General features: G+C 41.7%; 1 protein-coding gene across 1 annotated transcript in view; it reads left to right on the plus strand.

Moving 5' to 3' along the window:
* The window catches only part of LOC311253694 (histone-lysine N-methyltransferase set-1-like), a 41,987-nt gene extending 21,083 nt beyond the window's left edge, over positions 1-20,904 (plus strand). The window contains exons 4-5 of the mRNA XM_084384191.1: positions 6,573-8,527; positions 13,726-20,904. Of these exons, the coding sequence (XP_084240317.1) occupies positions 6,573-6,669 (97 nt within the window). The 3' untranslated portion in view covers positions 6,670-8,527; positions 13,726-20,904. The remainder of the gene's footprint in view (positions 1-6,572; positions 8,528-13,725) is intronic.
* The last annotated feature ends 252 nt before the right edge of the window (positions 20,905-21,156 follow it).

Genomic DNA, 21,156 nt, shown 5'->3' on the forward strand with positions numbered 1-21,156 from the left:
GGTGACGCAAACCAGGAAATACGCCGAAGGCTGGACCGTCCAATTTAACTATGGTTGACGCAACCGTCAAAGGACTCTCCGAAGGACCCGGCCTTCGAAGGATGCGGCCCCTGAATTTGGACACAGCTATGGAGTTAGCAGGAGATCCACACTCCAGTTCAGAAGGTGGCGGTAATGCACACCTAAAGTTGTTTGCCAACAGCCATAAAACAGCAGCAGAAGAAGAAGCGGCAGAGTTACCAAGAGAGAACAATGGCAGAGAAAATGCAGCCAAAAGTAGCACTTCCAGAAGTGATGCAGAGGTTGCTGTCTTTCTGTTGGACAGGTAATTAGTTGTTTTGCTTCGGGGATTTGTTATTTTCATGAAATATGTAACGTTAGCCAAATTAGCTACTTTTGTGGCTTGTCTTAGCCCAATGCTAATGGCTCTCCTCTGCCCTGCTGATGGACTGGACAACTATTCCCTTAAATAATATAATTAGAAAAAGACAAACCAAACCAGATTACCCTGAATTGTTTACGGACAATGGCATAACAATTACTGATAGGAATGAAGTGGTTGACAAATTTAACAGTTTTTTTGTTAATGGATGGGTCCTAATCTGGCCAAAGAAATAAATCCGAGAAGAAATGTGTTGAGGAAAAATGTGTGGAGAGAAATCCAAATTCAGTCATATTGGGAACTGAAAAGTAAGGAAATTATTGATATTGTAAATAAGTGTATAAGTAAAACGTCAAAAGATTAGAATGATATCGATATGAGTCTTCTAAAGAAAATAATAAATGGAATTGTGGGTCTGTTAACACATATATGTAATTTATCATTCATAACGGGAACATTTCCAGATAAAATTAAAGTTGCTAAAGTAATTGTATAAAGATGGTGATAAACACCTTTTCACCAACTATAGACCTGTATCCTTGCTTTCTCAGTTCTCAAAAATTATTGAAAAACTTTTTGTTACAAGACTGGATAATTTCATTAAAAAAAATAATATATTCATGGACAGTCAGTATGGGTTCAGATCAGGCAGATTAACTTCTATATATTTGTTGACCTAAAAAAAGCATTCGACACAATTGATCATGGGATGCTACTTAAAAAACTGGAGAGGTATGGCATCAGAGGGGTTGCATTGGATTGGATAAAGAGTTACATTAAAAACAGGCTTCAATTTGTGCAGATGGGTCTTCACAAGTCAAAGAACCTGAACATTACCTGTGGTGTCCCACAGGGGTCAGTCTTGGGGCCGAAGCTAGTTATTTTGTACATTAATGACATTTGTAGAGTTTCAAATGTACTGAAGTTTGTTGTCTTTGCGGATGACGCAAATATTTTTTGTTCTGGGGAAGACTTGCAGCAGCTCTTGGAAGTGGTCACGGAAGAAATGTATAAATTAAAAAGTTGGTTTGATATAAATAAATTATCATTGAACCCAGGGCCGCCCCTGGCAAAATTGGGGCCCTAAGCAGAATTTTATTTTGAGGCCCCCCCCCCCTTTACAAAATGACTGTATCACGGAATGCCATTTAGGTTTACAACCTTTTATAAGTAGGAACAAATCAAATGAACAGCCTCTTTCAACAATGGAACAGGCCTTTTACAGATGCAGGCTGCTTCAGTAGACATGGTGCCTGATGGCCCTTGTGACATACTGGGTGCTGGCTCCGTGTCACCCTTAGTAACAAACTTCAGCATTGACCCTGTTATGACAAGAAATCCACCATACAAGCAGATTATTAATTTTTGTTTTGGTCTTAATGGTAAATTACACAATGAAATTAATGTAAATACTAGCCTCACAAAGATTAAAATGCAATTAATGCAAATACGACTACAGCTAATAATATTCATTATGATTTGATTTGATGATATTTCTATATCTAAATATTTTTAAATACTTATTTTTACATTTAGTGCTTAGGTTCTATATTCCTACACTGCTGTTTGCTGCTGTAACGCTTTACATTTCTCCATTGTGGGTCAAGGATTATCTTAATTTTTCTTATCTAATCTTATATGACTGTTATAAATTAAATTCACCAAGAGATGGCGACATTTTACCTCCATAAAAATAGCCCAAAACTTCTATTGATAGCATAGATTGATAGGCTATAAACCTGAGCCAACATACGACCACCAACTGGTCAATTAACCGCTCCTTTTTCAACAGAGCTGAATGTATATGCAGTTAACAAGACATTCAATAAATGATAATCAGGGCCGCTGGAAAATTTCATCTCCAGTCCACATCTAGACAGAATTATCCTCTCTTCTGTCTCATGATTAGCATGCTAGCAGCTGGGGTGTTTATGCCACAAAGTTTTCTTTTTTATTTCAACAACATACCCACCTTCAAGTGAAGCACGAGCCTCCTCTTGTTTAGACTTTGTCTTTCTTTTGCTTGCTCCCGATTCATATTGCCGTTGGGAGGCCATCTCTCCACCTGCATCCAACTGCCTGTCGGCGCATCTGACCGCTGATTGGTCAGATGCTGCGTGCTGTCAATCATTGCGGCAACGTGTGCGGCGTCAGATTACTCGTCTCTTTTTTTTTCTCTCCTGCCTTTGGCTGACTTGGTGCTCTAAGCGTGCCTCACGGCAGCGATGCGCATCCTTTGCGCATTTGCGGAGAATGCGTCCCCTTGTGCAAAATGGGGCCCCCCACGGATCGTGGGGCCCTACGCACAGCGCGTGTTCTGCGTCTAAGGAGGGGCAGCGCTGATTGAACCTGAACAAAACTAAATTTATAAATTTTGGACATCGTAAAATGAATGAAGATGTTCACGTAGAAATGAATAATGTTGCAATAGAAAGAGTTTATGAAAACAAATTTTGGAGTGTTTTAATTTTTAATTTATTAATTTAGTTTTGCTGGAAGGCCCACATTAAGTATCTGTGTACTAAGATGGCAAAGAGCATTGGAGTGCTGAGTACATGTAGATATATCTTGAATCAAGCAACACTACACTTTCTGTACTGTGCACTCATTACAATATCTTTTTTTTTTTTTTTTTTATTATATCTTTATTTGGAATGGACATAAATACACCAGCATATCAACATTGGTAAGAGTGAAAACAAGTGTCCTTCCGGTTTTGTTTGTTTGAGTCCAGGAAAAACGCATCACCAGCCGTCCAGGCATGCGAGTCCAAAAAAGGTATAGTCATGGGTCGTGGATTAAATTACGTTCGGCCTTTGTAGTACCCACTTTCCTCTAATAACTTAAATTACACAGCAATTGTAATGGAATAATATCAGTGGATACAGGTTATCCTCTTAAAAGACAGTACTGATAATTTGCGTGAGGTACACAAAGCCAGATGAGATTTACATGCTCACTCAGAGAGAACTCTGGTACAACTTACTTGTAGATCTCATCTCTCATCTCACAGTTTAAATGGAACTATGTACAGGAACCAGGGTGGTCGCCCGCTGCTGCTGTCATAGAAATAATTAACAATAACCAGTCAGAAATTAAGTAAGTAATCTAGGAAGTAATATTACCAGTGAGATCAAATGAAATCTGCTCTCGTGGGGGTTATGAATGAAATCCAGTTGTTCCAGATTTGGTAAAATTTGTCCTTTTGGATTCTTAATTGATAGCTCAATTTTTCCATCCTAAATATCTCTAGGGTAATTCCAATCCAATCATCCAGGGTAGGCTGAATCGGGCTTAACCATCTCCTTGTAATTGTTTTCTTACTAGCCACCAAAAGTAATTGCAGCAGCTTTATCTCGGTCCTGCATTTCAAAAAAGAGACAAGACCCAGGTACAGAACATCAAAAACCAGAGGTATTTGAGTGTTAAAAAACGTGCTTAAGGAAGCCTGGATACCCCTCCAGAAATCATTTAACTTGGGACAATCCCAGAAGATATGATAGTGGTTAGCAACAGTTGAACCACATTGTCTCCAGCATGCCATATGTGTGGAAAAATTCTGATTCACGTTCTGTAAGGTCGGTCAATTTACATTCATAAGCAATATATGATCGTAATTGCAGGTATCTATGAAATTTGTTTCGTGCCAAGCCGTGATTATCCCGCAAGGTCTCAAAGCTGTGCACAGGCTTTCTTCGAGTAAGTGAAAGGAGTGTTGTGAGACCATACAATGTCCATGATTTAAAACTAGAGTTGTGCCTATTGGGAATAAAATCTGAGTCATAGGCAAACCATCTGAAAATTCTCAACATTCTATGCATCTCACAAATATTAATTACCTTCTGCCAGACTCTGAGTGTGTGGGATACCCAGGGGTTCGCCGACTTTTCCAAATGAGACGTTAGACCTTATCCGCTATTACACATATTACCATATCTGATCTATTGTGTTGAAATCTGGGGTAATACTTACAAGAGTACCTTAAAAAGGATATGCACATTGCAAAAAAGAGCAGTAAGGATAATAAATCATGCTGGGTATCTTGATCATACGAATCCTCTATTTTTTAAATTACAGACTTTGAAATTTATGGACTTAGTGAAAGTTAGAACAGCAATAATAATGTTTAAAGCAAGAAATAATGCACTGCCTGAAAACATTTAAAAAAATGTTTCAAGATAGAGAAGGTAAATATCATCTAAGAGGAAAATTAAATTTTAAAAAACCTTGTGTACGTACTGCTTTTAAAAGCATGTGCATATCAGTCTATGGGGTAACATTGTGGAATGGTCTTGAAGAAGAAATCAAAGTACTAGCTCTATACAGTTTAAAAACAGATACAAGAAAGCAATTCTTGACAAATAGAATAAAAAAATAAGACCTCAAAACTATCTATTTTCTGGATGTAATTATTCTATTACATTTCTGTTCCTTATACGAAGCAATATGTATAATATAAATATAACTAATTGCAATCACGGCTGGGCTATGGAATACAGCACTTCACTTTGGTGGTATATGGGGAGTGACTGGGGAATTAACTTTTTCAAGTTTAGGATATTGTAGGAGGCTAGTTTAAGTATGCCTTGATTTTTTGTTAATTGTTTTGTTGTATTTATCATTTTGTCATTACTTTGTATTTTACTTTTATATATTTCTTTTTTGTTGTATTTATTTTATGATGTGAGGAAGTTGTGAAGAAGGGACAGGACTAAATAAGCTTTCTGCTTCCTCCTGTTCCCTCTCGAACAGATTATTTTGTTTGTCTGACATATCATTTTGATGGCTACTTGTTGTTCAAGATAAAATGAAGAATAAAGAATGAATTGTGATTTTGGGCTATATAAATAAAATTTGATTTGATTTGATTTGATAAACCCCCCCCCACTCCCTGTTTACTACGCACAAGTTTATCTAGAGGCTGCCCTTTTAATGGTTGAAGATGGCCACCCTGTTCGGAGATAACAAAGTGCCTAACCTGGAGGTATTTGAAATAATGGGTGTGGAGTAGTCCATACTGAGATGAGAGCTCTTCAAAAGTCTGAAGGGTTCCATCTTTGAACAAATTCCCAAAAGTTGTAATACCTCTTGTAAACCATAGGTTTGTAATACCATCTCTAAGGGCTTTAGGTAAAGAGGGATTGGAGTGGAAAGGGGATTTGTCATAAATAGGTTGAATACAGCCCGTTTTCTTCCAAATTTGCTGCCATATCTTATAAGTATGGACAATAACTGGGTTTGTTGTTGTAACCAAAAGAGAGCTAAGCGAGCTGTTATATTGAACTGATTCCAGTTTGAACTCTGTTAAATGGTTCTGTTCAATTTGTTTCCACTTAGGTGAATGGGATTTGCACTGTTTGCCAGACCCACATTGCTGTAATTTGTGCTGCCCAATAGAAATGCTCAAAATTGGGGACTTTTCAGTCCACCTTTTTCTAGAGGGTTTTGCAATATTAACATCTTTATCCTGGGTGGTTTGTTTCTCCATATAAACTGTGTGATGCAAAGGTTGAGTTGTTGAAAAAATTGCTTTGGGACCAGAACTGGTAACATCTGGAAACCTGTACGCCTACAGGTGAGAGATTGACCATTTGGTGACCTGGTGCAGCCAGAACAACCTGGAGCTTAATGCTCTAAAGACAGTGGAGATAGTAGTGGACTTCAGAAAGAACCCAGCCCCACCCGCCTCCTTCAACCTGTGTGGCTCCCCAGTCAACTCTGTGGAGTCCTGCCGTTTCCTGGGCACCATTATCACCCAGGACCTAAAATGGGAGCCGAACATCAGATCCCTCACCATAAAAGCCTGGAATGGGAAATTGCATTACTATACCATTTTTATTCATTATGTCGTCTTACATTGTCTTCACTGTGTTCTTCCCACATCCTCGAATGTTTGTACTGTCAGCACAAAGAGAGATATGTGCTTCTTGTTATGGGAACGGAGCCTGGTACAGACATGAGAAGGACACAGGGCATTCCTTTCCTTTAACAAAAAGGGTTCTCAACTGTCTCATCTTGTTCTTCTTTCTGCAGACCGCATGCCACTCTGTTGATTGATGAACCTTTTTTATAAAGAATAAAATCCTTAAAAGACAACTGGTATTTCTTACAAGTTTGTTTCAGATATCTCACAAATAAGACAAATTTCCACAACAATTTGGTGTCAGAAGTGGGATTCCTTGTGTGACAGGATCTGGAGCCTGCAGCGGACTGTGACCGGCCAGCCTGGAGGAAAACTTCGTCCAGCCTCTACCTCGAGAAAAAATCTTAAGAGACGAGAGGACTGACCGCTGCGGCCCCGGACCGTCATCACTGGAATCCTTATTGAGGGAAAAAGGACCACGTTGCTTAACAAACGGTGAGATACTGAAAGAAACGAAACTTCTTTAAGAGGGAAAATAAATGAATAAATAATTATAATTATGTTTTGGAAAAAAAAAAAAAAAATTAAGTAAATTAGTAATTTTTGCTGGATTTCTGTTGATCATTGTGATAGTTGGGCGACTCGAACCAATTCAGGGCAGAGTAATACCGGGTTCTGGGAACACCGGCGCTAATAGGAAGAAAAGGTGTTTATCCTATTAAGCTGTTTTACCGCTGGATTGGGGGCCAAATCAGGGCCGAGTGAAACCAAGCAGAGACAAGGGGTCTCTTAAGGTTATCACCGCTGGTTGGCTGCTTTTTTTCAGAATTTGTAGCGTAATTAAACTGAATTCATGGTAATGACCGGGTCTTAAGGATAAATATAAAGTGCACTGGGACAAGTGACAAGTAGAACAATGGGAGGCAAATCCAGCAAAAAAACAGGAAGCTGGCGTAGGACCAGACCTGGCTGCCCCAAACATAAATTACATAAAGGTTAATGATGGTAATGAGGCTATAGAGCCTTTACATGTCTGGGTGAGAGAGTTTGGTTTTCCCTGCGGAGGGACATTCAGCATGAGACAGCTGAATCTGTTGGAGGAGAAGATTAATTTTAGAATAAAAGAGATAAAAGCAAAAAGAAAAGTGTCACATAAAAAAACTTGGGGAGGTTGAAAGGCATTTGAAAGCCTTTAGGATGTGGAAAGTGGATGCAGGGAGAGACGTAAATGTGCTAGTCAAAATGAGAAGGAAAAGAAGAGTGCAAGTGATGAGAAAAGAACAGAGTTGTCTTCTCAGAATCGGGTTTCTTCTCTGTATCCCCCACTTCCAGGTCCTATGCCTCAGTGTCTCAGAGTGGACTATGACCTCGACGCGTCCCTCCTGTTCAACCCATAGCACCGCCGAGACCACCACCGCCACTACGGTCTCCAGCACCACCGCCATACCCGGACGACCAGAAACCGTCATCGTCTGCTTCCCAACCAGATATGAGCGCAGCGGGACACAAACAAGGGGATGCGAAGCTCAGTGCCAACAAAGGACAGCTAACCAAAACCACATCTGTTGCTGCAAACTTTGGAGAACATTCCCCTCTTACTCCTCGACCTTACACCAGAAGCAAGGCCAACAAGGAAGATAATACAGGAGCCACCGGCACCTATCCCATGGTGGAGGTGGCAGGAGCCCGGGGCGTCCAAATGGTTTTCCGCCCCAGGTCTGATACTGATGTGAAAGAGGCCATGGCACACCTGCCACAGCCGAGTACATGTGGAAAGAAATTTGATGAGGACTTAGAACTTTTCTGTCGAGAATTCAGCCCAACCCTTCCTGAACTGAAACGCCTGCTAATCCTAAAAATGGGAGCAGCAGATTGGTCAAAGCTTTCAGAAAAGTTTCCAAGTGGCGACACGTGCTGCTCACATCATGACTGGGACGACGTGGAAAATGAAGACTATAGACATGCTGTTACCGCGCTGTATACAGTAATTACAGCTGCCTTCCCACCTCGGATGAACTCTGCTAAGATCTCTGACTGCGTACAGGCGAAAGGTGAAACTGAGGCTGCATATCGAGGACGAGGTCACAGAGGATACGGTGACTGGAGACGCTCTTATTGTGATCCAGAAGTGTGTCTCCGATGTGAACAAAAAGGACATTGGGCCAAGGATTGCACCAAGACTCTAGCTGCGACCTCCAGCAAGGCGGACTGAGAGAAGGGAAGGGGGGTGCGGCCGGACAGCTCATTCTCTACTCTGACTCACCCGACGCATCTGGAGCCTGGTAACACACCCACATCGCACACTACAGATCACACGTTTGAATTGTTATGTGATGCAATAACCTTCCTTGAAACAAAATGTTCACCTCCAGCTGGTACATATGTGAAATATGAAAACAATGCCTTTAAGAAAATGCCAACATATTCTCTATCTGTGAATGACAGAATGGTTTCTTTCCTTGTTGTCTCTGGTGCCACACACTCAGTGATCAAAGGAAAGGAGTTTCTGAGCTCTCCTAAAATGTCAGTCTGCTTTGTCAACTCTGCAAGTGCTTCTGGTGTAGTAGTACGTGAACATTTTACTGTTCCTCTTAAATGTTCCGATGATAACAGCACCAACTTCAAACATGCATTTCTGTTGTCAGACTGCTGCCCTATAAATTTATTGGGCAGAGATCTCATGTGCAAACTGGGAATAACTCTTATTCCCACACCAGATGGTGTTCAAGTCATAAAACCTCATGAAAATGCACAGTTGTTTGTGAAATATTGCCCTGATCAGCTGTTGTATGCTTATCAGTGGAAGCTACCGTAGAGCGATATCTGCAGTCTATTTTTGGAAGAGGCCAGAAAACACACACCCCCTGGCCCACCACACACGCACGTGCAGTGCATGCCAAATGACTCACTTCAGTGTACATCTTTTGTTTCAGTGGGTCCAGATAGACAGTATGAAAAGAAATGGTATGATGACAAATACAAAAATGAACGGTTGTGTATCACACACCTATGTTGGACAGAAAACAAATGCATTGCATCTGTGCAACTTACACCCACTCAAAAACATCAGTACTATGTAAATAACTCTGCGCCGCACATTGCACTTGAAAAAGCAAACACTGATAAATGGGAGGATTTGGGTCTTTTTGCACGTGCATGTAGATCAACCACTAAGTGGGACCCCACAGATGACCCACATGTGTTTTACAATCCAAAACTGCATGCATTTAGAAAGGTTTTTCTGCAACCACTCACACACAACGAACAGTTCAGTTAGTTCCACCTATAACATCCTCGCACATTTTTCTGTCAGAGACTGAGGCTGCAGCCATCCCAGCCCTCCAGGAAGTCCTAAGACTCTGTGGGCTCGAGGAAAACATGATGTTGGTCTAATTAAAACAGCAGAACCAGTGGTGATCACCCCCAAATCTGATTACAGACCTTGCCAACACCTTGCCAAACCTGAGGCTATTGAAGGTTTTTGAGTCCCTGAAAAAGGCAGGAGTAATTGTGCCTTGTGACACTTCTCCTGTGAGGACTCCTATTTTTTCCTGTGAAGAAAATAAGAGACAAAGGTCAACCAACTGAATGGCGTTTTGTACAAGACTTGCAAGTCGTAAATGATGCTGTACAGCCGAGAGCTCCTCAAGTTCCTAATCCTTACACAATTTTGTCACAAGTGGTTTTCGGTGGTGGACCTGGCCAATGCATTTTTCAGTGTTCCTGTTCATCCAGATAGTCAGTTCTGGTTTGCGAGTCCCGTACTGTTTACGACGCGTTGCGGAAAAGTCTAGAGCCTCTGGCTTTGTCCGAGGGCTCTGCACTTTTGCAGTATGTGGACGACCTTGTGATTTGTGCGCCAACAAAAGAACAATGCGAACGCGATACGATCCGACTCCTAAAACATGTCAGACAAAAGGTCACATTTTTGGGTCATGAGATTTCCAGCGACGGGAAATCCCTTTCACCCAATCGTGTTGAGGCAATTCAGAACATTCCCAGGCCTAGAACCAAAAAACAAGTTCTTTCGTTCCTGGGAATGTGTTCTATGCAGTGTTAGAAGCACCACTTGGTGCCACGGTGCATGGTAAAAGCCCACAATCACATGATTTAGTGACATGGACTCCTGAGGCTGAAAAGGCCTTCACTGACCTGAAACTAGCTCTACAGACAACACCTACTTTAGGGCGACCTGACCCGAGCAGACCATTCACACAGACTGCTGATGAGAGGAATGCATGTATGACATCAGTGCTGCTCCAAGATCATGGGGGGAAACTTAGACCTGTGGCTTATTTCTCTGCTAAACTCGACCCTGTAGCTGCTGGGTTGCCACGTTGTCTCCGGGCTGTAGCAGCAGCTGAGAAAGCTGTTATGGCTTCGAGGGATACTGTAGGTTATTCAGATCTGACTCTCCTTGTTCCTCATGCTGTTTCTCTAATTTTGCTTGAACAGAAAACCTCACATCTCTCCACAGCACGATGGCTAAGACACAATACTGTTTTGCTTGACATGCCTAACATCAAGATCAAAAGATGTACTGTTCTTAACCCTGCTACATTGCTTCCCATTCAGGGGGAGGGTGAAGATCACAACTGTGTTGCTGTGTTGGACGAGGTGTGCACCCATTGCACCGATTTGTCTGAAACTCCACTGATTAATCCTCACTTTGTTTTGTTTGTTGATGGCTCAGCATCCCGTAACCCAGAAACCGGTAAAAAAACAGGTTGGTTATGCTGTAGTCTCACTACATGAGACTTTGAAATCAGGTTCTTTGCCGCCTCACTACTCTGCTCAAGCTGCAGAGTTAGTTGCTCTCACAGAGACCTGTAAACTAGCAGAAGATAAATCAGTAACGATCTGGACCGATAGTCGTTATGCTTTAAGCGTTTTGCATGATTTTGGTGCTCTATGGAAGCACAGGAAATTCATAAAATCTGATGGAAAGCCTATTCTGAATGGTGACAAAGTTTCTGCATTATTGGATGCTGCGTTATTGCCCAGAGCCATTGCTGTGTGTAAATGTCAGGCTCACACTAACAACAGTGATTCAGTTTCTACAGGGGGGTATTTCAGACAGTGGGTTTTGTGAAAACTCTGAGTTTGTTAACCCTGAGATGAGAGAAACTCTGAGTTTTTAGTTCCAGAAAGAGAGGTAACTTAAACTCTGAGTCTGTTACTGCGGTAACTGACTCTGTGAACATAACCTGCTCACTGGCAGGTTTACCTGAAGAAACCCTGAGTCTGACGGAGCTGTCTGACAGCAGCTGTCCTTTCCTTCAGTCCGATCATGTTGAAGCAGAAATAATTCACATAGTTTTACACCAGGAGGAGAATTTAGATTCATTTAGATGAGCTCTCACTCCCCGACGAGGACTGAACCGAACAGTAGACCGCTTCTCATCAGTCCGTCATTTATATTCTCCGGCCGCACAGCGAATATCAGGCTACACATCGCTGACGTGCTCTCAGATCTGAACAATCCTCTTTGTTTGTTTTTTTTGTTTGTTTGTTTTTAATCACTTCGCAGGTTAATCAATCACCTTCAGCAACCAGAAAAAGAGAAATAACTCACATTTCATTTGACTTTCTTTATTTCCCACAGATAGCTACAAAAGTAACCATCAGTAGAGCCTATTGTATTTTTTCCAACAACGTAATTTCAATGTCCGTGTTTCTAGTTTGCAGCCGCATTGAGTATAAGATTAAATGACTTCTAGTTAAATCTGTAGACAGTAGGCTACGTGTGTGTCTGACTCCAATGTTGGGTACTGGGGGAGAGTGACGCCCTCAGCCTCTGGTCACCCAGCGACCTGACTCAGGACCAGCTCCTCTGTCTCTGGCGGACGTGGTGGAGGTGAGCACCACTTCATGTTCATCTACTCAGCAGGATGTTAGGACACAGATGTGTGTTAAACAGCATCTGTTGGTGGTAAAAGCTACTACAAGTTAAAATATCCACTGAATAAACTTTTACTTTGTTTAATATGTGAAATAAAACCAAAGTGAGGAGCCATCGTGAGACTGTTTTTATATTTTCAGCCGATTTGAATTAAATAAAATAGCCTAAAATAAAATAAAACACTGAACAACATTCAACCACTTCCTCAAAGGCTAATATAAAAGAAAGTGATGTTAAATTCAAAATGAAAAGACGGCCGCATCTAAAACTCTGTCAGTGATTTTTATTACGGCTGCAGCCGTGTTTCTTTTTTTCCCCACAGAAAATGTCTGCTTCCTGTTTTCTCCCCTGTTGCCATGGTGAATCACAGTATCGGAGCTCCATTGATGATGGCTTTTTACTAGTCGTCAGGCACGAGCTCAACTCAGAGTTAACGTACTCAGAGTCGACTTACCTAACTCAGATCAGCTATCCTGGAACTGAAAACTCAGAGTTTCACTTCACAGGGTAAGTCAACTCAGAGTTCAGGGATAGACTCAGAGTTTGTTGAACCTCCTTTCTGGAATACCACTCTGGAAATGCACGAGCAGACGCAGCTGCTAAAGCTGCTGCTGGAAAACATGGAGTAAGACACACCCACACCCTGCTTCACTCTGACCCTGAAAAACACACAGACACTAGTGCTTCCAACTCTGACACACACACACAGATATTAGCGCTTCTGCTGATGAAAAAGGAATCTGGCGATCACTCGACTGCACATACACTAACGGCATCTGGCACGGACCTGACAGTAAACCATGTTTACCAAAACACTTTTTTCCACATTTTGCCAAATTTGGGGGGGAATGGGGGAATGTTTGATCTGATAAAAAAACATTGGTTCACAAAAGGCTTTACAGCCTATTCTCAAAGATTTTGCCAATCCTGTCATATCTGCACTACACATAATGCAGGTAAAACTACACGACAGCCACAAGCAGCACATCCACAACCAGAGGGACCTTTTGAACATGTCATGATGGATTTCATTGAACTAACCCCAAGTGAAGGCAAGAAATATTGCCTTGTGATGGTTGACATGTTTTCCAAATGGGTTGAGGTGTTTCCCACCTCAAAGCAGGACAGCGCTGCTGTGGCCAAGGCCCTGATGACGTGTGTGATACCACGATGGGGTATCCCCAGGAAAATAAGTAGTGATAATGGTACACCATTTGTGAGTGAAGCTATTAAACAGCTAGGAGGTTTTCTTGGGATTGACTTGAGACAACACTGCTCCTACCATCCAGCGAGTGGGGGTGCAGTGGAAAGAGAAAATTGCACTTTGAAATCAAAACTTGCAAAGTGTTGTGAAGAAACAGGTCTCTCATGGACTAAAGCCCTGCCGATTGTGCTAATGTACATGAGAATGAGAAAAAGAGCGCGCGCAAATCTAAGTCCCTTTGAAATCCTCCTTGGCAGGCCTCCCGAACTGGGAGTAGGGCCTGTTAATAGACCACTCCCTGAGACCTGTTTCTATGAAAATGATATGTTGCAATATTGCCAGACGTTGTCCTCTGCTTTATCTCAAATCCACAGACTGGTAAAGGACGCCCTTCCTGCTCCGGCCAACCATCCTCTCCACAGCCTTACTCCAGGCGACTACATCGTGATTCGTGACCTCAGGCAAAAACACTGGAGGTCCAAAAAGTGGAGCGGCCCGTTCCAGGTCCTCCTCACCACCCACACTGCCGTCAAAATCGCTGAGAGAGCCACCTGGGCACACGCCAGCCACTGCAGGAAGGTCCCAACTCCACAACACGCTGAGGACCAGGAGTGTTCATAACGCCAGGAAGAGAAGCAGACGGTCACAGTATTGACATACTGTGGGAGGAAACAACTTTCGGAGCGCCGATTGATCGAAGCACTGATTCACCTGTGTGCAACATGGAAAGACGTCAACGTCCGTGGCATCCATTCAGGCAGCCAGGCATGTGCGGTCTCCGAGGCACCTTGTGCTGTCTTGTGGGGATCGCTGTCATCATAGTGGTACCCATATTATGGCCTTCGACTCATCCCAGCAAAAGTGTCTCACAAAACACTACCACTCACAACAACACTGCACTTCTACACAGAACCAAAAGACACCTGACCTCTGACCCCTATGGACCAGACAGGGCCCCTGAAGAATCTGTGGATGCAGTATGTCAATTATACTGCACGCACAATGACAAACTCATCATGCCTCATCTGTCAAGGCTACACAGCAAACCTGTCACTGGTCAGTCTGCCTGGAAATCCTCATTGTCGCACTGAACCCAAACCAAGAGTGGGTCCCTTTGTAGTGTGTCTGGTGGACTGTTTGCTCACTAGAATATCTACACAACCTCACTGGAGGTACAGCCACTCACTGTTCAAATCTTGCCCTCCGCTGCCCCGTTTCTCAGTTCCTTCACCACCATTACCAGTTGCAGGACAAGTTGAAGTAGCATCGGGTGCTACCTTTATTTGTTTCAACCGCACCTATGGCAGTATCAGTGTTGGACAGACAGGTCTTAAATGTGCAAAAACTCATATCCTGTATCCTCCTGACAGCAGCAGGCAAAGAACTAATCGAGGATGGCTCTTATGGTCGGCGCTGGAAGCGTGATGCGTTTGACTATAAGATAGAGCCATACCCAGACATCTACTGGGATTGTGGTAGAATGCGAAAATCTCTACCTGCTAATTGGACTGGTTTGTGTGCAGTAACCATGTTTGCTTCGCAGGTACACCTGTGGCCGGTTGGAGAATACCATCACTCCCAAAATTACAGGGTGAAACGTTTCTCTAACCCACTTGGCAGTTTTGACAAAACAGTGTACATCGATGCTATAGGGGTGCCTTGTGGTGTCCCTGATTAATTCAAAGCTAGAAATCAGGTTCTTGCAGGCTTTGAAACAGCTTTTTGCTGGTGGTGTACACTGAATAAAAATGTGGACTGGATTAATTACATCTATTACAACCAACAGAGGTTCATAACTACACACATGATGCCCTCACTGGACTAGCTGAGCAGATGTCAGCAACATCTCTGATGTCTTGGCAAAACAGAATGGCGCTTGACATGCTGCTGGCTGACAAGGGGGGCGTCTGTGTAATGTTTGGTGACTCTTGCTGTACTTTCATTCCCAATAACACAGCCCCAGACGGATCTGTCGCCCAGGCTCTTGAGAGACTGAGGTCTCTTCGTGGAGAACTTTCTGGTATTAACAGCACCTTTGGCTGGTTTGATACAATGTTTGGTAAATGGAAAGCACTGATCTTGTCTCTGCTCACTGGGCTCATTGTAGCATTAACTCTCATGGGACCAGGGCCGCCCCTGGCCAAATTGGGGCCCTAAGCAGAGTTTTATTTTGAGGCCCCCCCCCCCATTACAACATGACTCTTTCAACAATGGAACAAGCCTTTTACAGATGCACACGTCTGCATTTTCTGGATGCAAAGTCATCAATGAGGTCATCATATGACAGCTGCTGTGCCACTTCTGAGTTGATGCTTATGATAGCCAGGCCACTAAAGCGTTCTTGCGCCATTGATGAGCTTCAGTTTTTGCTCAGCAAAGGCAACTGTAACAGGGAGAGTTCCTGCAATGGTGCTAGCCTCCTCACAAAGATTAAAATGCAATTAATGCAAATACGACTACAACTAATAATAATATGCATTATGATTTGATTTGATGATATTTCTATATTTAAATATTTTTATATACTTATTTATACATTTAGTAATTAGGTTCTATATTCACACTGCTGTTTGCTGCTGCAACGCTTTAAATTTCTCCATTGTGGGTCAAATAAAGGATTATCTTAATTTATCTTATTTTATTTTATCTTATATGACTGTTATGAATTAAATTCACCAAGAGATGGCGATATTTTACCTCCATAAAAACAGCCCAAAACTTCTACTGATAGCATAGATTGATAGGCTATAAACCTGAGCCAACATACGACCACCAACTGGTCAATTAACCGCTCCTTTTTCAACAGAGGTGAATGTATATGCAGTTAACAAGCAATCAAAAAATGATAATCAGGGCCGCTGGAAAATTTGATCTCCAGTCCACATCTAGACAGAATTATCCTCTCTTCTGTCTCATGATTAGCAGGCTAGCAGCTGGGGTGTTTATGCCACAAAGTTTGCTTTTTTATTTCAACAACATACCCACCTTCAAGTGAAGCACGAGCCTCCTCTTGTTTTCACTTTGTCTTTCTTTTGCTTGCTCCTGATTCATGTTGCCGTTTAGAGGCCATCTCTCCACCTGCATCCAACTGCCTGTTGGCGCATCTGACCGCTGATTGGTCAGATATTGCGTGCTGTCAGTTGTTGCGGCAACGTGTGCGGTGTCAGATTACTCGTCTCTTTTTTTTCTCTCCTGCCTCGGACTGACTTGGTGCTCTACGCGCGCCTCACGGCAGCGATGCGCATCCTTTGCGCATTTGCAGAGAAAGCGTCCCCTTGCGCAAAATGGGCCCCCCCCACGGATCGTGGGGCCCTACGCACAGCGCGTGTTCTGCGTTTAGGGAGGGGCAGCGCTGCATGGGACTGTGTGGTTGTTGCATCATTCCTTGCATTTTTTTTTTTTTTTAATTTATTTAGCACAAACAATATCATATAAAGAAAAAAACCAACATGAACAATCAACATGACAGGGATGTGCAAAGGGGAGGTATGAAACCCAAAAGGGCTTATATGAAAACCTCACCCACATATTCAAAGATCAAATTTAATACAGTTTAAAAACAATAACATAGGAAAATAATTAAACAATAATGAAAAATAAGTAGAAAAGTAAGTGATTAAACAGCAAATGTAAGGAAGTAAGGGGAAAAAATACATACATAAATGAATAATACAAAACAGAAATAATGAATGAGATGATAAGGAAAGAATAAGAAGTGTGAGAGAGAGAGAGAGACAAAGGAAAATCATGACAATAATTGTCTTATGTTTGATGGTACATGGTTTGACTGATTAGGTACTTTTTGAGAGCCTTTTTAAATGACGATAAATGAATAATTTTTTTCAGATAGTCGGGTAGCTGATTCCAGAGACGTAATTGCATTAGAGTCTTAATTGTTGGAGCCATAGATAGGTCCATCTCAACGTCAACTGGAATGGCATCACTGGAACCACCTCCATATTCAGAAGATAATTCCCTTGATCTGTTCCCTCACCCTGGTTGGTCCCCTCCTCCTTACCCTGACTCTGACGATGAAGACGTGTAAGGTGTGGTGAGTTGAAAGAACACACAGAGACTAATGAAGTCACTGTGTGTGATATCAGTATTATTTTTCTCAAGCTTATACTATTATGAAAAGTTTTGACATTTAGTAACAAGTTCACTAATCATTTTTTCTCAAATGTTTACAGCTATACTTTTATGATTATTGTTTACCCATTTCTAGTCATAAAATATGTGATGAATAAAGATCAGGGATTTGCAGCAGAAGACGACATCATACTACCTTGTGATCGTGCTAGTAACCTCTCCAAGGTAGTGGCCCCCTCTACGCTTGCAAAACACAGGGGCTGGAGAGGAGCAAGCCTGCGTCCCTGAATCTATTTTAGCATGATAAATTGAAAAATATTCTTTAAGACACATAGATGATTAAGATGTGTTGGTCTATTTTATTAGTTGATGTTTGCTTAAGAATCAAATATATGCAGTGTTCTATATTTTTGTTAGAAATAATCACATGACATGATCAGTAATTCACATGTGTTTTGCCTCCTCCCAGCTTGCAATGAATACTAGTAATGTCTATGTTCCACAAACACAGCTATTATTGATTTTACAATATGTGATAACTTAAATTAAATCCTGAGTGAATTTTTAAGTTTGATGTCTAGTGTGTAGTTTGTATATACTTAAAGTGATCAATAAATGATCAAAAGGGAGGAGTGTAATGGGAAATTGTATTACTATACCATTTTTATTCATTATTATGTCTTACATTGTCTTCACTGTGTTCTTCCCACATCCTTGAATGTTTGTACTGTCTGCACAAAGAGAGATATGTGCTTCTTGTTATGGGAACGGAGCCTGGTACAGACATGAGAAGGACACAGTGTAGGAGATACACTAGTAAAAATTGTAATTTATTAATCAGGGGCGATTAATAAAACACTCGTTAATGGGGCACCACCTCCGATGTTTTGTCTATTTGAATAATCCGGAGGTAATTAATCAAATCCGACTAAACAAGGTTAACTTGTATCAATTCTAATCAATTTTAAATCAATTTATTCAATCTCATAAATGAAGTAGTGAATTCTACACAGTTTCCATCGGTTCTCCACATTTAAAACAAACCTGCACAGACAACGACATACGGTTAAATAGGTTTATTGACTAAATAATTCAGATTAAATAAATGAAATGGCAATTTAAATGAATAGCAACAGGTAACAGGAAATGTTACCAAATTTCTCTTAAACTAAAAGATCAGAACCCTAAGACACCACTCATTTATCATGTGTGAATCCAGCTGTTATGGGTGATGGAGAGCCTACTTTCTTAGCAGAGTGGCGGAGTCAGCGGCGGAGGGTTTCTCTCCGGTGGTTTGCGACTCTAGCCGGAAGTCCCGGTCCAATGGCCGAGTGTCAGCTCATCGGGAATCAGCCGGTTGGGGACCACGGTCCGATGTCTTAGGAAGAGTGTGGCTGGTCCAGTACTGAGCCGGTGACGATTCTGGCTCACTGCCCAGCGGGGAGTTACCGCTTGAGAGTGTGCTGTCTTTCACAGGAACTCACTTAAACTAAACTATAGTTTTAAACGTTTCAAAACTGTACTTCACCTTTCACAGAATCTCACCATGGCTCAATAGATGAACTTTGTCTATCATGAAAAAGGATTATGTCATGATTAAAAATCACTGAACAATTAAAGGAAATTAAAACGGGATCAAAATAAAAACACACTTGAATATACCGTAGAACTAGTAGAATTGATCACTTACTTATTCCTCCTGGTTCTAGCTTAATAATTGTTAAAACAAAACATATCAGAAACATTTACTGGTTATCAAGGAACTTATTACACAAAAGATCTCCTGAAGGTCTGTCCCAATCGTACCAGGGCTTATCATCAGGAGGTGCTGTGGTTTCACCGAATACAGGACACATTAAACATTAAAATTGATTTTAATCAAATTTCATCACAGAGACACGGGGAAAAGTTCAGTGTTATCAACTTCTTTAGCTGTTTCTTAATCTGTTAACATTAAGAGCATAAGTTCCTGGTTTAATGACAATTAGAACTTGCTTAAAATCTGGATGAGTGCAGAAACCATTATAGGATGGAATGTGTGATAAGAGAGGCATAGTCCTAAACCATTTGGGCAGGAGGGCTAGGAAAACAGAGGAGAGGCCCAGAGTGCTTTTACTCTGGAGGGTGTACTTGATAATTCTTGTCACAAGAAGACAAGAAGACACAGAACATCAGAGTCGTTACCTAATTTACAATTGCAAAGAAATAAGTTATAACACATGATTATGACAGTTCTTCTGTTCCTCATCATCTCTGAAAGGAGATTCATTTGATGATGAACTCGACCTACCTGAGAGAAAGGAGTGTTCATCTTGAGTGGGGGAAGAGGGCAAAAAGGGTTATTCAAGCTGTAAATAAAGAAGAGGGGTTTTTCCTGTGATGCGTCAATCTGACGGTTTCATTGGAAGCAAAACAAGTCAGGTGAAGAGGTGAGAGACTTCATAGCGTCTTTTTCCTGAAAACAGTCAGCTTGCAGATGAGAGGAGTAATTAATGCAAGAGCAGAACCTCAATGGAATGTAGAGGCGATGGACATGTGTTCCTACAACAGGGCATTCCTTTCCTTTAACAAAAAGGGTTCTCAACTGTCTCATCTTGTTCTTCTTTCTGCAGACCGCATGCCACTCTGTTGACTAATGAACCTTCTTTATAAAGAATAAAATCCTTAAAAGACAACTGGTATTTCTTACAAGTTTGTTTCAGATATCTCACAAATTAGACAAATTTCCACAACAAGCCCAACAGAGGATGTTCTTCCTGCGGCAGCTGAAGAAGTTCAACCTGCCAAAGACGATGATGGTGCACTTCTACACTGCCATCATCGAGTCCATCCTCACCTCCTCCATCACCATCTGGTAAGCTGCTGCCACTGCTAAGGACAAGAGCAGACTACAGTGTATCGTACGTTCTGTCGAGAAGGTGATTGGCTGCAACCTTCCATCCCTTCAAGACCTGCACAGCTCCAGGGCTCTGAGGCGTGCAGGTAGGATTGTGGCCGACCCCTCCCATCCCGGTCACAGACTATTTGACCCTCTACCCTCTGGCAGGAGGCTGCGGTCCATCAGGACCAAAACCGCCCGCCACATGAACAGTTTTTTCCCCTCTGCAGTTGGGATCCTCAACAAGTCCCGGGTCCCCCACCCCCACTGACACTGACACTGACTCTTTCACTCCTGCACTCAAACCCACCTCTGCACTTGAATCTTTGCATTACATTAATGCAGAATTTGTACATCCTGTATTTTTAATATCTTCTATATTTTATCTTCCGTCTTTATTTATCAGCCATCCCACACTTTTTGCCTCTGTGTGTTGATAGCGTTTATATTGTTTATATTGTATATGTTATAGTCACTGTTTGTTTGTTTATTGTTTATTGTCTTCAATGCATGCACCTTATTCACCAAGAAAAATTCCTTGTCTGTGTAAAATCCCTCTTGGCAATAAATCTGTTTCTGATTCTGATTATTATGAATGCAGAATTGACTTCAACATAACACTGTAATGTATCTTATATTAGTGACAGGGGGTTGTAACTGCATGTGTTGGCATGTGTTGAAAGGCGTGCAAGATTACAAATTGTTATGTGTATGTGGATGGATTAGTATTTTGCACTGCATTGCTTTAGGCTCAAGTTCACATAGAATTGTTACGTTTATGAAATAAGAAAAAGTTTGGGAAATACTTCATACTTCAAGTCTCATGTGCTGATCAGAG

Source organism: Pagrus pagrus, assembly GCF_965226575.1.
Source record: "Pagrus pagrus genome assembly, contig: HAP1_SCAFFOLD_33, whole genome shotgun sequence".
Classification (NCBI taxonomy): Eukaryota; Metazoa; Chordata; class Actinopteri; order Spariformes; family Sparidae; genus Pagrus; species Pagrus pagrus.